At 68.1% G+C, this 23,989-nt stretch overlaps 1 protein-coding gene across 1 annotated transcript; it reads left to right on the top strand.

The window, feature by feature from the left end:
• Positions 1-2,426: 2,426 nt before the first annotated feature.
• KCNH2 (potassium voltage-gated channel subfamily H member 2) lies at positions 2,427-23,370 on the top strand (the record flags this gene model as incomplete). Its single annotated transcript, XM_056134783.1, is given in 9 exon segments — positions 2,427-2,812; positions 5,384-5,614; positions 17,053-17,214; positions 17,362-17,426; positions 17,428-17,634; positions 17,636-17,716; positions 17,718-17,751; positions 18,541-18,752; positions 22,816-23,370. Coding segments are annotated over 9 exon segments (1,623 nt in total), but the record flags the coding sequence as incomplete, so codon positions are not given.
• Between the last annotated feature and the right edge of the window lie 619 nt (positions 23,371-23,989).

Raw genomic sequence — 23,989 nt, 5'->3', positions numbered from 1 at the left:
GAGAGAGAGGGCTACTACTTCCGGTTAGGGTGCACCCTCTTCCCTTCTCATTTTCAGAAGTCAGGGCACCCACTTCTGGAGGAAGAACCTGCGGCTACCTGAGCGCCCTCTCTGCAGCCCCAGTTCCTGTGGGAAACAGAGCCAGCGGTGGGGGTGGGGGCCTCCAATGGGTGCCCCGCACCCACCTTGGACTGGGCTCAGGCTGACTCCACTGCCCCCCCCCCCACTGGCTGACCTGACTGTCTGCCTAGACCTGCTGTTCCCTAGGGGACCACTCGCTCTGGGGGGCCCCTGTCTGGGGTCTGGGCTGTTTCCCGCCTGTGTGCTCCTCGGAGGAGGGGGGGCTTCAGCCTCGTCTTTCCTCCAGGATGTCTTGCCTGGTCTCCCCCCCACCCCGACCGAGCCGTAGCTGAGCGGGTGCTTCCTGCAGCCTCCCTCTGACATTTGGGGGAGCCCCGAGGAGCCGGTGCTGCTGTCTCCACACCTCCGCCAGCTGAGTCAGGAGCGGGGTGCTCTTCCTGGGAATGTCCTGTGGGGTGCTGGGGGCTGCCCTGGCAGGGAGGGGAGGGCAGTGTTCTCTCTTTCCCAGATCTGGGGTCGGGGGCGGTGGCAGATGGGGGGACTTCGTCCTCCATCTGTCGGCTCCCCTGGCTTACGGCGGGCAACAGCACCTGCGGTCCCTCACCTTTCGGGGAGTCCCCCCACTCGAGACCCTGGTTCCGCTGGGCACATGGATTTGCTCCTTTTGTTCCCCTGAGAAAGCAGGGCAAAGCCTGGTGCGGGGAGCTGGGGACCCGGGCGTGGACAGCTGGCTGGGCCGGCCACCCTCCTGCAGGCCCCGTGGCAGTCTGTGCCCCTGGCCCACCCCACGGTGGCCGTCCCTCCCCGTCCCAATCAATCCCACCGCTGGGGAAGGGAAGACGCCCACTCAAAGGGGCTCACCTTAAGGGGTGGTGCTGGGGTGGGGAAGAGGCTGGGCCAGCCCAAGGCGAGGTGCCACCCAGAACCCGGATGGGTGCCTGGGCTGGTACCCGTCGTGCCCACCCAGGCCCCGGGCACCTCGGTGCAGGCGGTGGCGCGGGCCGGAGCTGAGTTTGCAGCCAGAGCCGCCGCCGTCGTTTTTAGCATTGGCTGGTGCAGCCACCCCCACTCCCCCACGGCCTCCCTGAGTCACTGCCCACCCACCAGCATGAGGAAGGGGGTGTCCTAGCCCGACGGCAGCCCCCCAGGTTTCGCGTCCCGGTGGCAGGTGAGTCTGGGCCGAGGGTCGGGCTCAGACCGCCCTCTCGGGGCCTTGTTCCCGGCCGACTGCCCGCTCTGCCCAGTTCCCTCCCTCCCTCTCCTCCGCGATGGCTCTCCCTAGTGACAAGCCTCCAAGGACAGAGCAGCTGCAAACCCTCAGAGCCCCCCACACGGCCCCAGCCATCCATCTAGCCGGCCGGGATCCGCAGGGGAGGGGACCCGGCCGGCTGCTCGGCTCCTCCCCAGCGGCCTCAGCTGTCAACACTCGGTCCCCGCCCCGGCCTTGCTGGGGCCCTGCCGGCTGCTCAGGCCCGGGACACTCGCCTCCGCAGACCCTCACTCAGACCCGGGCCGGCGGTGGGCCGGCGGCGGGCAGACGCGGGCCAGCCCTTGAGCATCCCCAGGCCTCTTTGCCTAAATAAGGGAGCTGCAGCTGGAGCCGGCCAGCTGGCCGGGGGAGGGGCCTCGGGCTCGGCCAGGGTTTTCCGAGGGGCTGGACCGCCGCAGCGCCGCGGGGCCCCGAGCCCGCCCATTGGCCGGCGAGGCGGGCGCCCCGCGCCGCAGAGAGGAGGGCCGTGAGGACGGGGATCCCCCGGCTGCAACCTGGCGCTCGCGGGCCTCTCTGATCTCGCTGCCAGGAGGCCGCAACTAGTGTCAGACTGTCACTGCCCGAGCGGGGACACCCGCCCCCCGCCCCCCATAAGCCCAGGGAGGGCCGCGCGCGCGCGCGCGCGGGAGCGCGGGGCGGGGGCGCCCCGGTTCCGGCGCTGCCCGGCTGCCGGGTCTCCTCCATCCTCATCTCTGCGCCGCCCCGGGCCTCCCCTATTGTCTCGCCCGCACGTTCCCGGGGTCCCCCCGCAGGCCTCGCCCGAGACACCCCGGCGGGCCGGGGGTGGGGGCGGGGACGCCCGGGGTTCCAGCCCCGCCAGGGGCGTGCGCGCGTGTGTGTGCGCGCGCGTGTGTGTGCGCGCGCGCCGTGCACGCGCACGGAGCCCCCCGCCCCCCCCGGGCGCCCGGCCGTCGCACCTGTCCTCGGGGCTCCCCTCCCGAGGGGTCCCTGCCCCCTCCGCGGGGCGCGCGGAGCCGCGGCGGGGGGGAGCGCGGGGCGCGGCGCAGCCAATGGGCGGCGCGGGCGCGCGGGGGTGTGTGTGGGGGGTGGGGAGAGGGCGGCGCTGCGGGGCGCGCGGCGGGTGGGGGGGCGGGCGGCGGGGGCCGGAGCCCGAGGGGCGCGCGCCGCGTTAACCCCTGCGCGGCCGGCCGACGGCAGGCGCGGCCCGAGCGGCGGGGTCGGCGGACAGGTGTGCGCGCGGCCCGGCGGCCCGAGCGCCGCGGCTCCAGGCCCGGCCCGCGCCCCGAGCCCGGGAGGCGAGCGGGGACCCCCGCGCCCGCAGCCCAGGGGCGGCGCTGCCCGCGCTCGGCGTGGCCGCCGGCTAGTGCTGGGCCGGGCCGGGCCGGGCTGGGGGGCGGCCCGCCCGGCTCGCCCATGGGCGCAGGATGCCGGTGCGGAGGGGCCACGTCGCGCCGCAGAACACCTTCCTGGACACCATCATCCGCAAGTTTGAGGGCCAGAGTGAGTGGGGGAGGGGGCGCGGGGAGGGGGCTGGGGGGCGGGCCGGCCCCCGGGGTGCGGGTGGGGGGCGTGCCCGGGAGCCTCGGACGCCGCCGCCGGGCGCCCGGCCGTCCGCGGGGGCCGGTCGCCTGGCCCCCGCCCGCCAGGGGGTCGCCGAGGGGTGCGGGGGGGCCAGGCTGGGAGCTGGGACCAGGCTGGGCACCGAGGGGTCCGGCCGGCTGCGGCAGGGGGCGGGAGGCCGAGCTCAGGCCTCCTGGCCGGGCAGAGTCCCGGCTGGGCGGGGGTGCAGGGACCAGGGGGCTTGAGAGCGGACCTCGAGTTCCCTGGGTGCCCCGGGACTGTGGAGCGAGACGGAGCAGCGCTTGCGGGGTCCGCGCCGAAGCTGCCCGGCGGGCGCGTGACCCTCGTGTGTGACCCTGCATGCACTGGGCCCTCCCGCCGCCCCCCAGTATGGAGCCCTGGGGGAAGCAGCCGCGGTAGAGCTCGTTTCCCTGGGCCAGGCGCTGCCCCCCACCAAGTCCCCTTTGTGGGGGCTCCTACCCCCTAATGCCGGCCTGCTAGGGGATACTTCCAGAAGGGTCCAGCAGAGACTCGAGTGAGCACCTGCCCCAGCCTGCAGCCGTGTCTCCCCCGGGGGGGGCTGTCCCTGACGGGGGGGGTGTGACCGCCACAGCCCGGCAGTGGGCAATGCTGACATTCCTTGCCCCTGACCCTGTGGGCTTGGGACAACGTGTGCTTGTCCCTGGGCTGGGCAGGGAGGGGTCAGCGGCACGGGCAGCATTGTCTGCCTCTGAGGAACGAGCTGATCCTGCCTGCCGGAGGAGCTGGCCTGCTGGAGAGGCGGTGCAGACGGCAGGCCGGGACCTTTCTCCCAGTGCTCGCCTGCTCTGGGGGAGTCTGGGCTGGGGTTAGGGCTCCGGGGTCTGGCCCCACCTCTGCCTGTGCTGTGACCTTGAGCATCCATACCTGGCTAGTAGGGGCCCCCCGGCAGAGCGGTGCAGTTCCTTTTGCTGGGGATTCCAGGATCTGAGTAAGGGGTGGGGGTGGGGCTCTGCCTTCGAAGAAACTCCAGCCAGGAAGAGGGGCCAGGTGGCATTTCCTGCCTGGCCGCTCCTCCAGCTGCCTGGCACGCAGGTGGAGATGGAGGCTAGGCCCGGGGGCACTTTTCATGCCACAGGGGACCCCTAAATGCTGGGGATGATGGCTGCCTGGGAATCCAGGTGTGGGGGGAGGGCACATTTGGGAATCTCACCTAAGATGACCTGACTTACAAAAACTAACTTCCTGGGGCAGGCCAGGGTGAGGGGCGGGAGGATGGCAGGAGGGGGCTGGATCCCCAGGGTTCTGTCTCAGCCCTTTGCATTGCAGCCACGGCCTTGCTGGGGTGGGTAAGGGGGGTGCCCCGGAGAGCAGCCTAAGGGGTGTGTTCCTGCAGGCGGTGACAGTTCCCGGGGCTCCCAACAGCCCCTCACGCAGGGCCCAAGTGGCTGGAAGCTTGTGTTGGTGAAAAGCGTTTATCCTGTAAGCATCATCCCTGGCATAGGCTGGCATTCCCGCTGCTCAGCTGTTCCTCTCCTGGGGCAGGCGAGAGGGGTGAGCCGAGTGCGGCGGAAATGGGTCCGCTGGGGCTCCCTGTCCTGCCCGGGCAGCAGGAGGCAGGCCCCCAGGCCTGGGTCATCTTCCTCCAAGGGCGCAGCCTTGCACCGTGCCCCGGGCCCCGGTTCCGATTTCCAAGGCTGGCAGCTGCGGAGTCCTTTGCTCGCTCTTTTTGACCTTGGGCTTCCGCCTGTGGGAACCTCCAGCCCCCCCCCCACACACACACCCCCCAGCAGAAGCTTTTTCCCTTTCTGCCTGAGTCCTTCAAAAGCGGCCTGTCATTTTTACAAAGCTGCGAGATGTGGGCAGGGCCGTGAACTTGTCCGCAGGCTCTTCCTCTGTGCGACAGGACAGTGATGCTGTCCCCTCCGAGGAGGCAGGAGTAGTGACTGCCTACAGCCTCGCCAGGCGGTCGGTCCTGGGCTTCCCCTGAGCAGCCCACTGGCCGCCCCGGCTGGCCTCAGAGCCGGCCTGCAAGGCCGTGGCGCCAAGTGCTGACCTGGTCGGGTCGCGGGTACTGGGGGGAGGGGTTTCCTGGGGATCCCCGGGTAAGGGGTGCTGGGGAGCATCCCCGGGCCAGCGGGGGTGGGGTGGGGTGGGGAAGGCTGGCGCCATCTCTGCCCTCCCAGCTCCCTCTCCAGGCCCCTGTTTATCCCTCCCCGCGGCTGCTGACACGCGTTGCCGACACCCGCCCAGACCGGCCTCGGCCCCGGTCGCCGAGGGGGCGGCTGGCAGCGTGCCCAGGGGAAGCCAGGCAGCCACCCGCGGGCCGGGCGGGGTCGGGGGCGCGCCCCGGGCACCTGTGTCGGGCAGGCACAGCTGCCTCGGCCCTCTCTGGGGACCCTTGTCCCCGCCGGGGGCCTCTGGGGCGGCGGCTCTGCGTGGCCGGAGGACGCGGGGCAGGGCTGGGCGTCCCCGAGCCCGGGGTCCCAGCTCACGCGCCCGCCCCTCCCCGCCCCTCCTCCCCCGCCCCAGGCCGCAAGTTCATTATCGCCAACGCGCGGGTGGAGAACTGCGCCGTCATCTATTGCAACGACGGCTTCTGCGAGCTGTGCGGCTACTCGCGGGCCGAGGTGATGCAGCGGCCCTGCACCTGCGACTTCCTGCACGGGCCGCGCACGCAGCGCCGCGCCGCCGCGCAGATCGCGCAGGCCCTGCTGGGCGCCGAGGAGCGCAAGGTGGAGATCGCCTTCTACCGGAAGGATGGTAGGCGGGGCGCGCGGGTGGGCGGGGCCTCCCGGTGGGCGGGCCTCTCTCGGCGGGCGTGTCTCCCCGGGGTGGGCGGGCCTCCCTGGTGGGCGGGCCTCCCTGGTGGGCGGGCCTCTCTCGGTGGGCATGTCTCCCCGGGGTGGGCGGGCCTCCCTGGTGGGCGGGCCTCTCTCGGTGGGCGTGTCTCCCCGGGGGTGGGCGGGCCTCCCTGGTGGGCGGGCCTCTCTCGGTGGGCGTGTCTCCCCGGGGTGGGCGGGCCTCCCTGGTGGGCGGAGCCTCCGGGATTAGGGGAGGTCTCTGGAGTTGGGCGGGGCCTCTCGGTGGGCGTGGCTGTCTGGGGCGGGCGGGGCCTACCCGGTGGGCGGGGTGTCTGGGGTTAGGCGAGGTCTCCGGAGTTGGGCGGGGCCTCTCGGTGGGCGTGGCTGCTCGGGGTGGGCGGAGCCTCTAGGATGGGCGGGGCCTCTCGGGAGTGGGCAGGGCGGGACTGCTGGGAGGGGCGTGGTCAATAAGGGCTGAGGGTGGGGGTGCGTCCTAGAGGGTGTGACCCTGGCTGGGACCCTGAAGGTGTGTGGGGTGGGACCCTGGCTGGATGTTGGGGCTCTCAACTCTGGTGTCTGCTTTTCGGCGTGGCCTAGGCCCCGCTTGCACGGTGGTCTGGCGCCTCTGGTTCCTTCGTCGCGCTGTGGGGGGCGAGGCCAGAGGGGAGAGATTAGGGGGGCGGCCCTGACAGAGTCCGGTGGGGCAGGGGGCGGGCGCAGACCTGGGGTACAGGCCTGTGGGGCCTCCCTGGCAGTCCCGGACCAGGCGCCCTCTCCCCTGGCCCTCTCTGCACTCCCCCTCTCTGCACCTCCCCTGCCCCTCTCTGCACTGCCCCTCTCTGCACTCTCTGCACTCGGGCGCATCGCCCCGCAGCCTCTGTCGCTGGACCTCGCTGCCCTGCGCCCCGCCCACGCCCCCTGCACCAGGTGTCTGGGCTCAGCCACCACCTCCCAGCCCAGCTGCTCTGGGCTTCCGGAGGGAGCGGGCGCCGCCGATAAACAGAGCCCTGGGCGGGGGCTGCTCTCCGTCCCACCCCCGCTGCAGGCTCTGCAGGGTGGACCAGGCAAGGCCTTGGGCTCTTGGGGGCCTGCAGGTGCCCGCGGGCTGGACAGGCCCTGCTAGCCGTGAGCTGGCGTCAGGGGCAGTGTCTGAGCCCTGGGGAGCAGGCGTGGCCACAGGCCTTGCAGACCGGACGGTGAACAGTCACAGGGGCAGTGGGCAGCAGGGACTCCATGCGCCTGGCCTGTGTGCCCAGGGTGGGCTTCTCCCCCCTGCTCTTCAGCTCGGAGGGGGTTTGCGCTCGGGGGCGGGGTCTGGCTGGGGGCGGGAGCTGTCCCTGCAGGCAGGGCTTCCTGGCTTGGTTCTCTGGTTCTGGTTTCTGGCCGTGCCTGACAGTGCTCAGGCTTACTGCTGGCTCTGCACGTGGGGTCACTCCTGGTGGGGTTCAGGGATGGAACAAGGGCCTGGCACATGCCGGGAAAGTGCGTGAACCCCTGGGCTCGCTGGTCCCTCCTGCTGTTTCTGCTCTGAGCCCCCCCGGGGCCTGTATGGCCATTACTCTGGCTTTGTAGTCGCTGGCTTTGGGCTGCGTCCACGTGCTGGACGTGGGGCGGAATGTCTCGCACACGGCATCTGTGCAACCCCCCGGGCGGCGAGAGTATTTTTATTTGCTTTTTATGGACGTGAAACTGAAACTGTGAGGAAACTCCCCAAGTTGTATCACCGGGGAGCTGCAGCGTGGGGACCCGGGACCCCCGCCAGTCTGTCCCGGCGGACCCTCCCCCCCATCTCCACCTCCAGCGGTCACCTGCCGAACATGCGCCAGGCTGCATGAGGCTTGGGAAGTTGCTGAACCCCTGGGTGCCCGGGGTGGGACCGGGGCGGTCCCGGTTCAGGCCTCAGAGCAGAGCTTGGGTGACACAGGACAGGTGGTCTCTGCAGGGTCCCCCCCCACCCCGACTCTCCCTGAGCAGCAGAGGGCTGGGAGCGTCCGACTCTGTCTTCTGTGTGTCTGCACACGCCCGTCTCTCCTCGCACCCTGGCTGTGTCCACAGGGAGAGGGTGGCACGGCCCCCCCATCCGCGCAGAGGGGCGATCTTGGAATCTGGGTGACCTTCGGGATCACATTGTCCACTCGAGTTACCGGCTGGGGTACAGTTACCAGCGAATCAGTGGCCAGGGCCCTTGGCCTGGGCCCCCCCCCACCCACCCCTCCAACTCGCCCTCTCCAGATTCCTGCTCCAAATGCGGCCGCCGCTGCCTGGAAAATCCTCCTGGGGCCCGTCTCTGCCCCCTCCTGGCATCTCCTGTTTGCTGCTGGCCTTGGCCTCCAGGCCGCGGGGATCTCCCGCCGGGTGGGCCTGGCGCCCTGGGCCCTGGGACTCTCTCGTGTCCTGAGCCACCCGATGCCCAGTGCCCCGTGGCGGGAGGAAGCAGGACCCGGGCCCAGGCCGGCCTGGCGACGTGGGTGCGGAGGAGGCGGCCTCTCGCTGGCAGGCGCCGCGGGGACAGCTGTGCTGTGTCCATGCCTCTAGCCCGGCTCTGTGCATTCTCAGCCAGACAGCCCCATTATTTAGTGGCCGGGCCTGCTGGGAGGTGGGGAGGCCACCGAGGGAGAGACGTAGGGGCCCCCGCGGGAGCAGGCTGCACCCCATGGCTGGGGGGGTCTCCCCCAGGTGCAGCGAGACACACCTGGGCAACCCCCCGGTCCCAGAGTCCCTCTCTCTGCCTGCCCTTCACACGCGTGTCCCTGCCTCCGCCCTCCGTCCCCCGCGTCTTCCTTGCCTCTCTGTGTCTGGGCCTCCCTTCTGGCCTCCCTCTCTCTCTCCCTCCCTCGGCCCCTGGGGCTCCTGTCTGCCCCCTCCCCGCACCCCCCCTTCGCCTGGTCTCCAGGTCCCCGTGTCCCCAGGAAGCCTGTGCGTGGGAGGGGATGGGTGTCTCTAGAGGAGAGTGTGCCGGCTTCTCCACTCCAGCTGCAGGCCCGTTGCCCTGGAAACGGGGTCAGAGGCCCCCACTGAACAGCTGAGCAGGGGCTGGGGGCGGGGTGCAGCCCCGCAGGCCAGCCTGCTCCCCGGAGCCCCTGGGGAGAGCCCCCTCCCTCCGCCAGAGCCTGGGGGCCTCGGGGAGCCGGGACAGGTGGGGGCACCTGCTGCCCCCCAGTGGGGGAGGGGTCCTGCCAGGCGCTGGGGCAACCCAGAGAGTCGCTCAGTGGTGCAGGAGCTGGGGCGGGGGCTTGGGCCTGGGGAGCGGGGGTGCTTCCCCACCCGGTTGCACCCGGCGGCCCTGGAGGGTGGCGGCCTTGGCGACTCGGGGCCTGCAGAGTGTCCCGGCGTGTTGTGTCTGCTGAGCCCAGAGCGGAACTGTGTAAATATTTGCAGAGAGCATGACGGGGGCAGCAGGGATGGGGCTGGCGGGGGGTGGGCGTGAGGGGTGAGGCGGGTGCTCAGGCGGGCTGTGGGGTCTCCCTGAGAGCCCCAAGCCCTGCCCGGGCTATGCTGTTGCCGGTTCTTCAAAGCCCAAAGCCCCTTCGGCCTGCAGACAGGGCACTTCCGGGCAGGGGCTGGTGGTCGCCCCCCGCTGTGGGCATGGTGCCAGGGCCACAGCGGGGATGAGGGACGCCCAGGCAGACGCTGTGTTCTGTGGTGTGTGACCTTGTCACCACAGCGCCCCTTACTCCTGGGTGGAGCCGCCCGCTTGGGGCTCAGGGGGGTGCCCCGGGTGAATGAATGAATGAATGAATGAATGGAGAGTGGGCAGTGCGCCCGGTGGGGGGCCAATACTGGGCATCTGTGCTGCGGAGGCATTTCTGGTGCCAGTATCTCGCTGGGGGGCCGGGGGCTGTGAGAGGGGCAGCTGGGGGATCCCCCAGCCCTACCACATCGGGGGGTCGGGCGGGGCAGCGGGGGTTCACTCAGCCGCCAGACTCTCCTGCCAGCTGGTTCTTGGGGGAGGAAGCCCCTGTTCACTGCCCCAGCTTTGCCCAGCTCTGGGTGCCGGGGTGGACCCCCAACCCGGCTTTCTTCGTATCACTTGCTTGGAGGGACCCCCTCCCAGCCCTGCCCGGTGGGCCCCCTCTGAGCTGTGCCTGGTGGGGTCCCCTCTGAGCCCTGCCCAGTGGGGCCCCTCCAGCCCTGCCCGGTGGGGTCTCTTCTGAGCCCTGCCCGGTGGGGTCCCCTCTGAATCCTGCCTGGTGGGTCCCCTCTGAGCCCTGCCCAGTGGGGCCCCTCCAACCCTGCCTGGTGTCCTGCTGGCCCCCAAAGGGTGCCCGGGGGACTGTCCTGCCCTCTGAGCCACGGTCACTCACACCTGCTCCCAGGCGCGCGGCTGTGGGTGGCACCAGTGTCCGGGCTCACTCTGTCTGCTTCGGGCAGCGTCACTCCCGTGGCCACACGCCCGGGCAGCACCCCTGACCTCACGACGCTGTCCCCGCCGGCTCACAGCCTCTCCTCCTCGGCCGGAACACGGAGGCCACCACATTTGCACAACTGGCTGTTCTTTGAATTTCCTTTTCGTCGCCTTCCAGTTCATTTTCTTTTCACGGAAGTTCCTTACACCCCCTCAGGCAACCATTCAAATCCACTTCCCGGGCGCGCTGCTCACATATGTTCTTGCAAATGTGGTGTTTTGTCTGGGTGCGGAGCCGAGGATTAATTTGTGCAAATGATATGTTCTGGATACGGGGCTCGGCGCACCCCGGGATGTGCCCTCCGCGTCCCACCAGTTGACAGCTGCCAGCGAGCACCCGGCGTGTCCCCAGGTGTGTGCCAGCCTCTGCTGCCTGTCCGCGCTCCCCGGGGAGCCCCCCAGCGCCCCCGCATGGAGGGATCCAGCGTCTCCATAAGGAGCGTCCTCAGCCCTGGCCCCTTCTGGGCTCACTCACGTGAGGCGGCTGTTGGGCACAGGGAATGCTGGGGGTCCCGCATTCATGGGGCATCACGGGCTCTGGAGCCTCCCTGGGTGCCAGGCTGGGCCTGGGTGGCCCTGACCGCAGGCTGGCAGGGTCGGTGCCAGGGGCCTCTTTCATTTGCATTTCTTTGATTTCCGGCGAGTCCCCCGAGGCACTTAGCTGGATGGCTTTGCTCGCTGCCGTTCCGGGGATGGCCTGCTGGCAGCGGCTGCTGTTTTTCGGCGAAGTTGCTCCCTCCTGCGCCATCTAGAAACTCAGAGGCAGCTTGTTAAGCATCCGAACGCTTCCTGAGAGCTGTGTTCTCATCTACCCCTGCTTTAAAAAGAAAAAAAAAATTCAGTGTTTTTGTTTGGGGTCTGCCTCCTGGTGCTGTGCTCGGGGATCACTTGGGGAAGTGCCAGGGTGGGGGGGCCGGCACCCAGGACCCCTTGCCTGTTCTCAGAGGTGGGGCGGGGCTGTCTCTCTGCAACCCCCCCCCCCCCACACACACACTGTCAATCCCAGATACTGCAGACAGATCCTCCTTCCCTTCTGGCATCTGTGAGATCTATCCAGCAACGAGACTCAGTTTTGAGACTAACAAATTCATTGATTTTTTTTTTTTGAAATTTTATTTTTATAGCGCTTGTGCTTTTGAAATCTTGATGAAGAAATCCCTCGGGTTGCCAAGGTCTCCATTTCCTTCGATTAACTTAATCTGCAGCTCGGGCTGGGCCTAGGCCGGCCTCCATCTGCGCTGCCCCGCGCGGATCAAGTTGTATTTTTTTCCGAGCCTCAAGCCAATTTTCCCAACACGTCTAGTAAACAGCGGCTCCTTTCCATGGCTCTGTGGGGCCACCGTTATCCCGGGTCAGTTTCCCAGCCGTTGGCGCCCCTGGCAGGTGTTGGGGTGAAGAACTGGCTGCTCCCTGCTCTGCACCCCAATCTTTGTCCCTTCTCATTCTCCAAACCGCGCGGGAAAGAGCTTTCGTGTCTCTCAACTCTTCATTCTCTTTCCAACAGGCTCAGGCGAAGCGTTCAAGTGCTGCTCTGTGCTCGGGTGTGGCTGGGGATCGAACCCAGCTCCGCCGTGTGCAAGGCAGGCGCCCTGCCCCCCGCCGTGCAGTTGGCCAAGTTCTTGCAAAGACCCCCCCCACCCCCCACTGGATTCTGGGTGACAGAGGGTTGGTCTGGAGCGATGCACCCAGGAGGATTTCCTCCTCTGTCCTCCCCTCTCCCGCCCAGAGAGGAGCTGGCTTCACTCAGCGGGTCATGTTTGTGTCTTTTGTTAAAGTTCGTTTGTGTCGTTGGTTAGTTTAAAGTTTGTTTGCTCTTTGCAACCTCTGCTCTGCTTTGGGGCTCTCAGGGGGCGTCTGTCTGCTGGGCTCTGCGGGGTGGGGTCGGGGGGGGGGTCTGTGCGGGCCACTCACCCCTCTCTCCCACCGGCCCACGGGGTCCCCTGTTGACCCGGTGACCTCACTGCTTCCCTGGGGGGAAGCCGGGGGTCTGTGTTCCATCTGAATCTTCCCTCCACTCTGGGTCTGGGCCGGCCTCCCCTTGTCCTCCGGTTGTGTTGGATGTTCAGTCACTTGGGGTGAGGGCAGGGGCCCGGGGTGGGGGCAGGTTCTCTGGGCTGACAGCTGGCCGCTGGAGCCCTCTCTCTGGGGGTGCTGGGAGCAGGTTCTCAGGGGCGCCGGTGCCCTTGGCTGCCCCCGGGGAGGCCGTGTGGGGCCCCAGGGAGTTAGCTGTGTCTCAGCTGAGGTCGAGAACAGTGGGGAACCTGCGCCCAGGTTTCCTGCAGTGCCCGCTGCCCGCGGTGTGCCCACTCCTGCCACATAGGGGGCTTTGAAATGGGCGTGACTACGCCCCCAGCCCCTCCTGTGATGCGGCAGCAGGCCCTCCCCCCCCACCTCTCCACCCCGGAAGCCCATAGTCAGGGCTCAGTACTCTGGGTGCTGCAGAGTGACTGGTGGGAAGCGTCCATGTGGGCTGGATGGAATATTCTAGAATGTTTGCAGCTGGGGTTCTGCTGGGCGTGGGTGGAAGCTGTGGGGCTGGGGGCTGAGGCCAGCCTGCTGGGGACGGGGTTCTGACGGGGTGTGAGCCGGGAGGCAGGCAGGAGAGCACTTCCCTGGCTGTGGGGTCTCGCACTTAACAGAGCAGGGAGCCGTCTCCCAGGCAGGACTGGGCCAGAGAACTTTCTGGAAAGAGCTGCCGTGAGCCGTGGTGCTGGGCGGGGGGGGCTCCTTGTCCGTGCAGTGGCCCCGAGACCTGGCGGGGGACCCGGCCCCCTGTCGTCCAAACGGCAGGCAGAGCCCAGGCTGTCCCCCTCACGTGGACACTCGGACGCACGCACACACACGCTGACACGTGTGCGCACACATGCACACACGCACCCGCTCGCGCCCACCACCCGGCCTGCCTCCCGCGCTCCGTGCTCCGTGCAGCCCCCCGAGCCGAGCACCGCGGTGGCCCCCGGCCAGGAGCAGCTCCTGCTGCATCTTCCTGTCGCCGCCACCAGGCTAAATATAACCTGACACTGCACAGTCCAGGCCGCTCCGGAGGACAGCGGCGGCCGGGGGGCGGACAGCCCCGCAGCCCCAGCCTCCTGCCCTCGGTGTGACTTTGGGACCCGGGAGGGAGCCAGGCGGCCGCCTCCAGGTCACCTTCCCCACCAACCCCTGCCGGGACGGCCCTGGCTGCTTCTCCCAGGCCATCTGTCACCGCATCTGGCTCTCCAGCGGCTCCCGCTGGCCCCCGGGGAGCCCGGGCTCAGGCGGCCTGTCTGTGCCTGTGGGGGGGCGGGGGACCCCCTCTCCTCCCTGGCTCTGCACTGGGTCCGGCCGACCCTGGCAGTGGGAGGCCGGGGTTCCCTTGCTTGACGTCCAGCGACTCAGCCTCCTGGACCCACGGGGAAACCCCGTCCAACGCTGGCCCTGGCCCGGGGAGCTGCCTGGGGCCCTGGCTTCTTCCTGCGCTGTCCGAGAGAGGAGGCCTGACCCCGAGTGTGACTCATCCAAGCTTGGCCACGTCAGGGGTGCCGAGGGCAGGAGAGGGGCCTTGCCCCATCTCTGTGCATGGGATGCCAGGAGGAGCCTCTGGTGGACAGGGCTGGGCTGGCTGAGCCCCTGCGGCCTGTCCCCGAGCTGGAGCTGAAATCCTGGTGGTGGGGAGGCACCAGGCCTGGTGCCCCCTGCCGGCTGCTATCTTCAGAGTCCGGGGTGTACGTGGGGGACTGGCCGCCTTGTCCCTCAGCCTGTGGGTGATGACTTGGCTGCACCCATCCCCCCATGGCCCAGGGGTCCAGTTTCCGCTTCACAGCTCCCAGGTGAGGCCGGTGGTCCCCCAGCCCGGCAGGTGCTTGCTCCAAGTCATTCTGGAACAGAGAGCCAAGACCCCCGCCCCAGGCCCACTGCCCTTGCCCTGCCTCTCAGGTCACTGCGGAGCCGCCTGGCCATTCTGTGGGCAGCGAGGGGGCTGCCAGGCCGGCCCCCTGCGTCCCGGTGTCCAGTGCCGGGCTGGCTCTGGAGCGCTAGCGCAAGCCGCGCCTGCCGCCGTGTGGCCACAGGCGGAACTGCAGTGCCGGCTCCCTGTGCTCTGGACCCCAGGACGGGCAGGTGCCCGCCGTGGCGGGGCGGGGGTAGGGGGTGGGGTGGGCCTGGGGACGTGGAAGACCCTGAGTACAAGGCCACCTGGTGCCCTGCCCTGTTGTGTGGTGCCAGCGAACCGAGCGCTGGGGCCCCCGGCGCAGAGGGATCTCTCAAGCCGTCTTCTCTGTTGTCCACTCGGGGCCCAGTACCCACCCCTCCCCCTCCCCCCTCCCCCACCAGGCTGCCCGTTGCTCCATGCAGACACCCAGCTTAGCGTTCCCTGTGTCCACCTTTGTCCCGGGGGCCTGCACTGTGCCCGGGTCCAGCCCATGCTGGGTGCTGGGAAATCTGCCGAAGAGGCCAGAGGCTCTGAGCACGGTGGCCCTGGGGTGGGGGTGGGGCGCACTGTCCCCCCTGGACCCCCCCTCACCCCGCCTTCTGCCAGACTCCAGCTCATATTTCTGGAATAACCGGAACTCTGACAGCTAATTTGAAGAAAGACTTCTTTGAATGTGGGCAGGGGGTCAGGGCCAAGGGCCCTCGGTGTGGACGGGTGTGGGGTGCTAGGGGGCTCTGAGCCATGGCCGGGAAGTGTGGTGGTCCTGGGCCAGGGGCTGGGCCTGGCCCCAGGTAGAGAAGCCTGAGCCGGTGGGCAGGACGCTGAGGCCCCGCCCCTGTGGCCAGCACCCCTCCTGGCATCTGCGGGCGAGGAGGGGGGGTCAGGCCTGCACCCTGGGCCTGGGCCGGGGCTGGGGTCTCTGGGGCTCCGGCCCTCGGCCTCTCCTCCGTCCTGCTCAGGCCCTGCCGGCCATCACCATATTAGGAAAGAAACTCCGAGGCCTGTCTGGGTGCCAGACGCTGCAGCTGGGCCCGGCCCTGCAGTCCCAGCCCATAGCTGTGCTCGGCGGTGCCATGGCAGGGCCGGGGTCAGGGGTCAGCCTGCCTCAGTTGGTCTCAGAGGATCTGCCTCCTGCCCAGCGTGTGCCACGTCCGGCCCCAGCCTGACCAGCATGTGTCTGTGGTGTACACAGTGTGTGTGTGTGTGTGTGTGTGTGGTATGTGGTGTGTGTGCATGTAGCGGGTGGTGTGCATGGTATCTCTGTTGTGTCCAGGTCATGTGTGATGTGTGCTGGTGCATGTACTTGGCGTGTGTGGTATATGGTGTGTGTGTGCTGTGTACATGTAGTGGATGGTGTTTTTGTGGTATCTGTTGTGTACATGTTGTGTATGTGTGTGCTGTGTGCAGGTATATGTAGGTGGTGTGTGGTGTGTGTGTGTGTGTGGTATGTGGTGTGTGTGCATGGAGCAGGTGGTGTGCATGGTATCTGTGTGGTGTGCAGGTCTTGTGTGTGATGTGTGCTGGTGTGTGTACTTGGCGTGTGTGGTGTATGGTGTGTGTGTGTGTGTGCTGTGTACATGTAGCGGATGGTGTGTGTGTGGTGGTATTTATTATGTGCAGGTTGTGTATGTGTGTGCTGTGTGCGGGTATATGTAGGTGGTGTGTGGTGTATGTGTGTGGTGTGTGTGTTATACATATGTATACGGTACAGATTGCATGTGTGGTGTGTATGGTGTGAGTGTGATACATAGTGTGTGTTGGGTGTGGCATGCGTGTATGTGCGTGGTGTGTGTATGTGCTGCTGCTGGCCCCCGCTGCCCCCAGCCCTGGCCCCTGGCTGCTCCCTCCTCTCGAATTCTGACGGCCCCCTGGCTGCGGCTGAGCTGGGGCACACCTGGGGGTGTGAGGGCGACCCCGGAGGTGATGGGGTGTGGGAGAGGGGAGGAAGGGCAGAGGGAGGGGGCTGGGGGAGGGAGGGACACCCATTAGGCCCTGCACCCCTCCCCTCCCCTGCTGTCGGGTCATGGACACCCTGGCAGGGTGGGCCCTTCTGGGAGACTCTGACCCGGGAGATCAGGGGGGTCAGAGTCTCGGGCACAGCACGGGGTGGGGGGCTGTTCAGGGAACGTGCCTGGTGCTGCAGGGCCCCGGGGGCCGGGACGGGGTGGGAGGCATCTTCTGGGTGCCGCTAGGAGGACTTCCTGTAGGCGGGGGGCTCTGAGCTGGGCCTGAGGGGGTGGGAGAGCTCACTGGAGCGCCGAAACCAGCAGAGAGGAGGAGGATGAGGGGTGAGGGGGAAAACCCAGGGCGAGGCATTGGCCTGCAACCAGGCGGGCTTGCTGCCCTGGTCCTGTCCCCAGCACTGCCCCCTGCCGGGAGTGATCCCTGAACACAGGGCCAGGGGTCAGACTCGGGCGAGGGGCCAGAAGCTGCGTCTCTGGCACAGGCCAGCCTGGGGGACCCCCACCAAGGGGTCTGGAGTCGTCCTGGGAGGGGACCTGGCAGGCGGCTGGGCACTGGGGCCAGGGAGGCTCGTCCTGAGACCTGCTTGCCCCAGGGCCCGTTCCCATGCTGAGGACTGACCACACACGAGGCTCTCGGGGAGATGAACTGGGCAGTACTGGGACGCGACAGCCGCTGCCTCGTCCCTTGCAGAGAGGGACGTGGTGCGTGGCTGCGCCCCCGGAGTCCCTTGCTGTACGCGGTGTTCCCGGAGCTCAACGGGCCGCAGCTAACGGCCTTTGGTCAGGCGGCACCGCGGCTGCCAGCTCGCTCCCGGGGCGTCTAGCTAGCGGTGCCGGAGCAGTCAGGAGTGACCCCGCCCCCCGTACCCCTGGGCTGCGATCTTGGAAGGAAATAAAAGACACCAAAGCAGACGTGGGCGCAGGGGCCCCAAGGAGAAGAGGCGGAGCCCTGAGCTGGCACAGAGGGGCGGTCCCCCGGGGGAGGCGGGGTGGGGTGCCCGTGGGCAGTGGGGCCAGCGCGGTGGGAGGCACCCTGGCTGGGGATCGGTCCGCAGGCCGCTCAGCACTGCCCACCCCGGCCCCTGTCCCCGGCCACTGAGGCTGTGCGCCCTTGGCAGGAAGCTGCTTCCTGTGTCTGGTGGACGTGGTCCCCGTGAAGAACGAGGATGGCGCCGTCATCATGTTCATCCTCAACTTTGAGGTGGTGATGGAGAAGGAGCTGGTGGGGTCCCCGGCCCGCGACACCAACCACCGCGGGCCCCCCACCAGCTGGCTGGCCCAGGTACGCGCCCCGGACCTGCCTGCGTCCTAAACTCCCGTGGAAGGGGCGCCCGCCCGGGGCGTGGAGGGGTGAGGGGGGACCCGGCGCTGGGTGGGCAGGTGGGCGGGCGGGGTGCACGGCCCCTCGGAGCAGCGGCCTCTCCCCGCAGGCCGCGCCAAGACCTTCCGCCTGAAGCTGCCCGCGCTGCTGGCCCTGACGGCCCGGGAGGCGCCCCGCGCGGCCGGGCGGCGCGGGGGGCGGCGCGGGGGCCGTGGTCGTGGACGTGGACCTGACGCCCGCGGCGCCCAGCAGCGAGTCGCTGGCCCTGGACGAGGTGACGGCCCTGGACAACCACGTGGCCGGCCCGGGCGCGGCGGGGGAGCGCTCGCCGCGCGCGCACGGCCTCAACCCCGAGGCGTCGGGCTCCTGCTGCAGCCTGGGCCCGCACCCGCTCCCGGGAGAGCTGCGCCAGCGTGCGCCGCGCCTCGTCGGCCGACGACATCGAGGCCATGCGCGCCGCGCCCCCGCCCGCGCCCCCCGCGCCACGCCAGCACCGGTGAGCGGGGCCGGTCGGCCGCGCCCCGCGCCCCTCCGCGGGCCCTCTGCCCTCCGCGCCCCTTCTCCTGCGCCCCTTCTCCCGCACCCCTTCTTCTCCCTCATTCCCTCCTTCCCTCCTTCCTCCCTTCCTTCCCTTCCATCCCTTCTTCTTCCTTTCCATCTTCCTTCCTCCCTCCTCCCTCCTTCCTTCCTTCCTTCTTCCTTCCTTCCTTCCTTCCTTCCTTCCTTCCTCTTCCTTCCTTTTTTCCCTTATGGGTCACACCCAGCGATGCTCAGGGCTTACTCCTGGCTCTGCGCTCAGGAATTACTCCTGGAGGTGCTTGGGGAACCATACGGGATGCTGGGAATTGAACCTGGGTCGGCGGCATGCAAGGCAAATGCCCTCCCCTGCACTCTGGCTCTGGCTGCTCTTCCTTCTTTCCCTTTCTTTCCTTTCTTCCCCTTCCCCTTCCCTCTTTCCCTTTTCTACCTTCCTCCCTGCTTCCTTCCTTCTCTCTCTTCTTTCCTCCTCCCTCCCTCCTCCCTCCCTTCTCCTTCCTTCCTCTTCCTTCTTTCTCTTCCTTCCTCCTCCCTCCCTCCTTCCCTCCCTCCCTCCTTCCTTCCTTCCTTCCTTCCTTCCTTCCTCCCTTCCTCCCTCCCTCCCTCCCTTCCTTCCTCTCTTCCCTTCCCTCCTCCCTCCCTCCCTTCCTCTCCCTCTCCCTCCCTCCCTTCCCCTGCACCCGCTCCCTACCCCTCCACCCCGGGGCTCCTCACCCCTTCCTGCGCCCTGACCGTGCCCCCCGCCCAGGGGCCATGCACCCTCTCCGCAGCGGGCTGCTCAACTCCACCTCCGACTCGGACCTCGTGCGCTGCCGCACCATCAGCAAGATCCCCCAGATCACCCTCAACTTCGTGGACCTCAAGGCCGAGCCCTTCCTGGCCTCGCCCGGCAGCGACCGCGAGATCATCGCCCCCAAGATCAAGGAGCGCACCCACAACGTCACGGAGAAGGTCACCCAGGTAGGGGTCCGGCTCCCCGGGGGGGTGGGGTCCTGCAGTAGGGGCCGAGAAGGGCGTGGGGGTCCTGCGTGGGGTGGGGGACAAGGCGCGCTCTGGTTGGTGCTTCGAGGGCTGGGGACAGGCCAAGGGGCTGCGGTGAGGGGCCAACGGGTCCCGGTCGGGGCTGCCGTCTGGGGCCAGGCGATGAGGTGGGTGGAGGGTCCGGACGGTCCTGACCCGTAACGGGGAGGAACATGGCCAACCACGTGCTCTCTGGGCTCTCTTCTGCGTGCAGGGGTGCGAGGGGGCTGCAGTGGTCTGCGGTGATTCCTTCCTCCCTCCCTCCCTCCCTCCTCCTTCCTTCCTAGAGCTAGACTGCTTCCCTCTCCTTCCTTCCTTCCTTCCTCCCTTCCTTCCTTCCTTCCTCTCCTCCCTCCCTCCCTCCCTCCCTCCCTTCCTTCCTTCCTTCCTTCCTTCCTTTCATCTCCTTCCTTCCTCCCTCCTTCCCTCCCTCCCTTCCTCCCTCTCCTCCCTCCCTCCCTCCCTTCCTTCCTCCCTCCCTCCCTCCCTTCCCCTCCTCCCTCCCTCCCTCCTTCCTCTCTCCCTCCCTCCCTCCCTTCCTTCTCCTTCCTTTCATCTCCTTCCTTCCTTCCTTCCTTCCTTCCTTCCTTCCTCCTTCCTTCCTCTCTCCTTCCCTTCCTCCCTCCCTCCCTCCTTCCCTTCCTTCCTTCCTTCCTTCCTTCCTTCCTCCCTCTCTCCTCCCTCCTTCCCTCTCTCCCTCCCTCCTTCCCTCTCCCTCCCTCCTTCCCTCCTCTTCCTCCCTCCCTCCTTCCCTCTCTCCCTCCCTCCTCTCCCTCCCCCTTCCTTCCTCCCTCCCCTCCTTCCCTCTCTCCCTCCCTCCTTCCCTCCTCCCATCCTTCCTGGGGCCAGGCTCAGTGAGCAGAGAGTGGGGGCCGCCTTCCACCACCCTGGCCGGTCCCTGCGGGCTCCCGGGCTGCCCCCGGCCCGTCCCTCTGGCTCGGGCCAGGCCGGGCCCCTGGCCTTGGGTCCGCCTTGGGTCCGCGGCCTCTCCCGGGCGGGCGGCGTTATCAGCGGTGCCCCCGCGCCCCCGCCGCCCGCGGCCCGTGCCCGTCCGCGCTGGGCTCTCCCTCTCTGGGCGTCTGGGCCGGCCGGGACTGGCCTGGCGGGGCGGGGGTGTCGGGGAGGCCATTAATCTGCGGTGACAGGCCGGGCTGGCGGGGGAGGGGCGCGGCGCGGGCGCGGGCTGCAGCGAGCCCGGCGGGCGGCGCGGGGGAGGGGGCGCGGGGGTGGCGGCGGGTGGGGACCCGGCGGAGGAGGGGCCGGCCGTGAGCCGGAGCGGCGCGGGCGGGCAGCGGGCAGAGCTCGGCGCCCTGGCAGCGGGGCCCGCGGCGGGGGGCCATGGGCAGCGGCCCGGGCGCCCTGCCTGGGTGACCCCGGCCCGGGGCGCGGCCCCTCGGACCCCGGCCGCCCGCCGGGGGTCGCTCCGGCCGCCGAGCCGCCGGCTCCCGGGGCGCAGCGGCGCCCGGGGCTGCTGCTGGGGCGCAGGTGAGGCGCTGGCCGGGCCCGCGGGCCCCAGGAGGGCCAGGCTGGGGGGCACCAAGCCCTCCGCGGCCGCCCCAGGGGGGCAGGCGAGCAGGACGGGCGCGCTGCAGGCCCGGGCCCAGAAAGGGCCGAGTGCGGCGGGCCGTGCGCATCTCCAGCCTGGTGGCCCAGGAGGTAGGTGCCCCCGGCGCTTCCCCCCTGCGGGCCGCCTGGCAGCCCTGGGGGGGTGACCCCCCAACGCGCGCCCTTCTCTGGGCCTCGGGCTGTGTGGACGCGTGTCCTGCGCCCCTCTGCGGCGGCTTCCAGGTCTCAAGGCGAAGGGAGGGCAGGGGGCGGGCCAGAGTGGACACCCCAAAGGGTGGCCGAGCACGAGCTGAAGGCAGGGCTGGCGGGGGGCTGGCTGGCGCAGGCACCCTCGCCGCGGGCTGCACCCCGAGTCCCGGCCGGACCCCCAGTGGGTGCGCTGGAGTCTGGGGAGGGGTCGGGGGTCGCAGGGTGGTACCCACAGCCATTTGTGGTGGCTCAGGCTGATGATGTGGTGGGCACCCTCGGGGTCCCGTCTCAGGCTGCTGTGCCCACTCGGCTCAGGGCCATGGCAGGGGTCCCGGAGAGTGAGAGCATTGCCCCTCACTCCAAGCCAGGCACCTCCTCCAGCCTGGGCGGGTGAGGGGTCAGTGAGCCCCAGGGCTGTGTCTCCTGTGAAGCAGCCAGTCGGGGCCGCGGCTCAGCTGGTCGCTGGGTGCCTGGCCTGTGTCTGTCCTGCTGTGTCCAGCCTGGGCGGTGTGCACCTTTGCCTTTTGGGGCGATGCTCTTCTGGCATCCGGGAGGGCATGGCTGCTGTGAGCCCTCCCCCCACCACCCCCCCCCCCCCCCCCCCCCCCCCGGCACAGCTCCCTCGAGTGGCCCTTGTTGGCAGGACCCCAGCCAGCTCTACCTTCGGATCCGTACCCGGCCCGGCTCAGGCTGTCTGGGTCGACCACGGTGAGGGTGGGGGGCCCGGAAGCCACCCTGGCTCCCTGGCCCTGCCCTGACCACTACCCGCCACCCTGAGCCTCCGGAGCCCCCACTGTACACTGGCAGCCGCCCTCAGGGTGCTCTCCAGAGGTCACCTGGGGACTCTGGGCTCCCGAAAGCCTGACTGTTAGGGGGAGCTCGAGGGTTACCCCCAGACCTGAGGTGGGGCCCGGGAGGTATGGGCTCTCCCAGGGGCCGGTGAGCCTTGGGCAGTGCCACGTCAGAGGCGAAGGGAGTGGGGGTGACGCTGGATGTGTCTTGTACTGTGTGCAGGCGAGGGAATCCTGGGCACGGGTCTTCTGTGTATCACTGTGGGAGAGTGAGCTGCACTGGGGAGCTGGAGTCCTGGGCCCTGTGGCCTGAAGGAATGTAGGCCTTGGTCCCTGGACACCCATTTGTGGGACAGGAAGGGCTGCACCCAGCACCCTGCCAGCTTCTGGCCTCACACCGAGCCCCATGGGAGCTGCAGCCTGGGAGCATGTTCAACATTTTCTGGACTGACACTGTGGAGTGTGCATGGTGTGTGTGTATATGGTGTGTGTGTGGTGTGTGCATGGTGTGTGTGCACGGTGTGTGTGTGCATGGTGTGTGCACATGGTATGTGTGTGTATGATGTGTGTATGCATAGTGTGTGTGCATGGCATATGTATGCATGGTGGTGTGCATAGTGTGTGTATGCATGGTGTGTGGGCATGGGTGTGTACACGGCGTGTGCGCGCATGGTGTGTGTGCATGGCGTGTGTATACATAGCGTGTGCGCACAGTGTGTATATGCATGGGGTGTGTGCATGGGGTGTGTGTACATGGTATGTGTGCATCGTGTGTGTGCATGTTGTGTGTGCATGGTGTATGTGTGCATGGTATATGTGCAGGTTTGTGCATGGTGTGTATGCATGGTGTGTACATGGTATGTGTGTACAGTGTGTGTACATGGTATGCATGTGAATGGTGTGTGGGGAGCATGGTGTGTATAGTGTGTATGTGAATGGCACGTGTGTGGGGCATGGTTTGAGTGTGCATTGGGCATGTGTGTAGGCATGGTATATGTGTATGGTGTGTATATGGTGTGTGTATATGGTGTGTGGGGGGCAGGGTATATGTGGTGTATTATGTATATGTGCCATGTATGTTGTGCCATATATGCACATAGTGTGTCAGTGTGTTATGTCTGTATCCAGTTTGGTCTTTTGTATATGCCTCTGTGTGTGTGTGTGTGTGTGGTATGCCAGTTGTGGGCTGTCTGGTGTGTCCTGTGAACGCGTGTGGTTAAGGGTGTGGGCAGTCTGCAGGAGTGGGGGAGCATGGCTGGTGGGGAGCAGCTCCCGGGCAATCCTGCCTGGTGCTGGACCTGGGTGCAGCTGTCAGGTCCCTGCGCTGCGGGAGGCTGGCCAGTGGCTGAGGCTGGGCCTCCACGTGGAAACCGTCTGGCTCCACCCCTCACGCTGTGGGCCTCGTGGCTGGAGGCACGCGGCCCAGAGGCCCCCTCACCCCCTGCCCTCCCGGCCAGGTCCTGTCCCTGGGCGCCGACGTGCTGCCCGAGTACAAGCTGCAGGCCCCCGCGATCCACCGCTGGACCATCCTGCACTACAGCCCGTTCAAGGCCGTGTGGGACTGGCTCATCCTGCTGCTGGTCATCTACACGGCCGTCTTCACGCCCTACTCGGCCGCCTTCCTGCTGAAGGAGACGGAGGAGGGCCCCCCAAACTCCGACTGCGGCTATACCTGTCAGCCGCTGGCCGTGGTGGACCTCATCGTGGACATCATGTTCATCGTGGACATCCTCATCAACTTCCGCACCACCTACGTCAACGCCAACGAGGAGGTGGTGAGCCATCCTGGCCGCATCGCCGTGCACTACTTCAAGGGCTGGTTCCTCATCGACATGGTGGCCGCCATCCCCTTTGACCTGCTCATCTTTGGCTCCGGCTCGGAGGAGGTGGGTCTGCGGAGGACGGTGGAGAAGCGGCTGGGAAGGGAGAGGGACCAAAGGGGCGTGGCCAGAGGAGAGGGGCGGGGCCAAAAGCAGGTGGAGCATGACAAGGAAGGAGGGGCATGGCTAGAGGTGAGGGGGCGTGGCCAGAGGCTGGGGGCGTGGTTAGAGGGGGAAAGGGCGTGGCTAGTGAGGCGGGGCGTGGCTGGAGGAGAGGGGCAAGGCCATAGGGGCAGGGCATGGCTAGTTGGGCGGGGTGTTATTAGAGGCAGGGGGCGTGGCCAGAGGAGAGGGGCGGGGTCAATAGCAGGTAGAGCATGGCAAGAAAGGAGGGGCGTGGCTAGAAGTGAGGGGGCGTGGCCAGAGGCTGGGGGCGTGGTTAGAGGAGACAAAGGCGTGGCTAGTGAGGAGGGGCGTGGCTAGAGGAGAGGGGCAAGGACATAGGGGCAGGGCATGGCTAGTTGAGAGGGGCATGAGTAGAGTCAGGGGGCGTGGCCAGGGGAGAGGGGCAGGGCCAATAGCAGGTAGAGCATGTCAAGGAAGGAGGGGAGTGGCTAGAGGCGAGGGGGGTGGCTACAGGCTGGGGTGTGGTTAAAGGAGACAAGGGCGTGGCTAGTGAGGAGCGTGGCTAGAGGTGGGGCATGGCCAGAGGAGGTAAGGAAAAGGCAAGTGAGGAGGGGTGTGGCTAGAGGAGAGGGGCAAGGCCATAGGGGCAGGGCATGGCTAGTTGGGCGGGGCTTTATTAGAGGCG

The sequence above is a fragment of the Sorex fumeus genome, unplaced genomic scaffold (genome assembly GCF_029834395.1).
Source record: "Sorex fumeus unplaced genomic scaffold, SorFum_2.1 ptg000107l, whole genome shotgun sequence".
NCBI lineage: Eukaryota > Metazoa > Chordata > Mammalia > Eulipotyphla > Soricidae > Sorex > Sorex fumeus.
The sequence above is the reverse complement of the archived record's forward strand: the minus strand, read 5'-3'. Positions and strand labels throughout refer to the sequence as shown.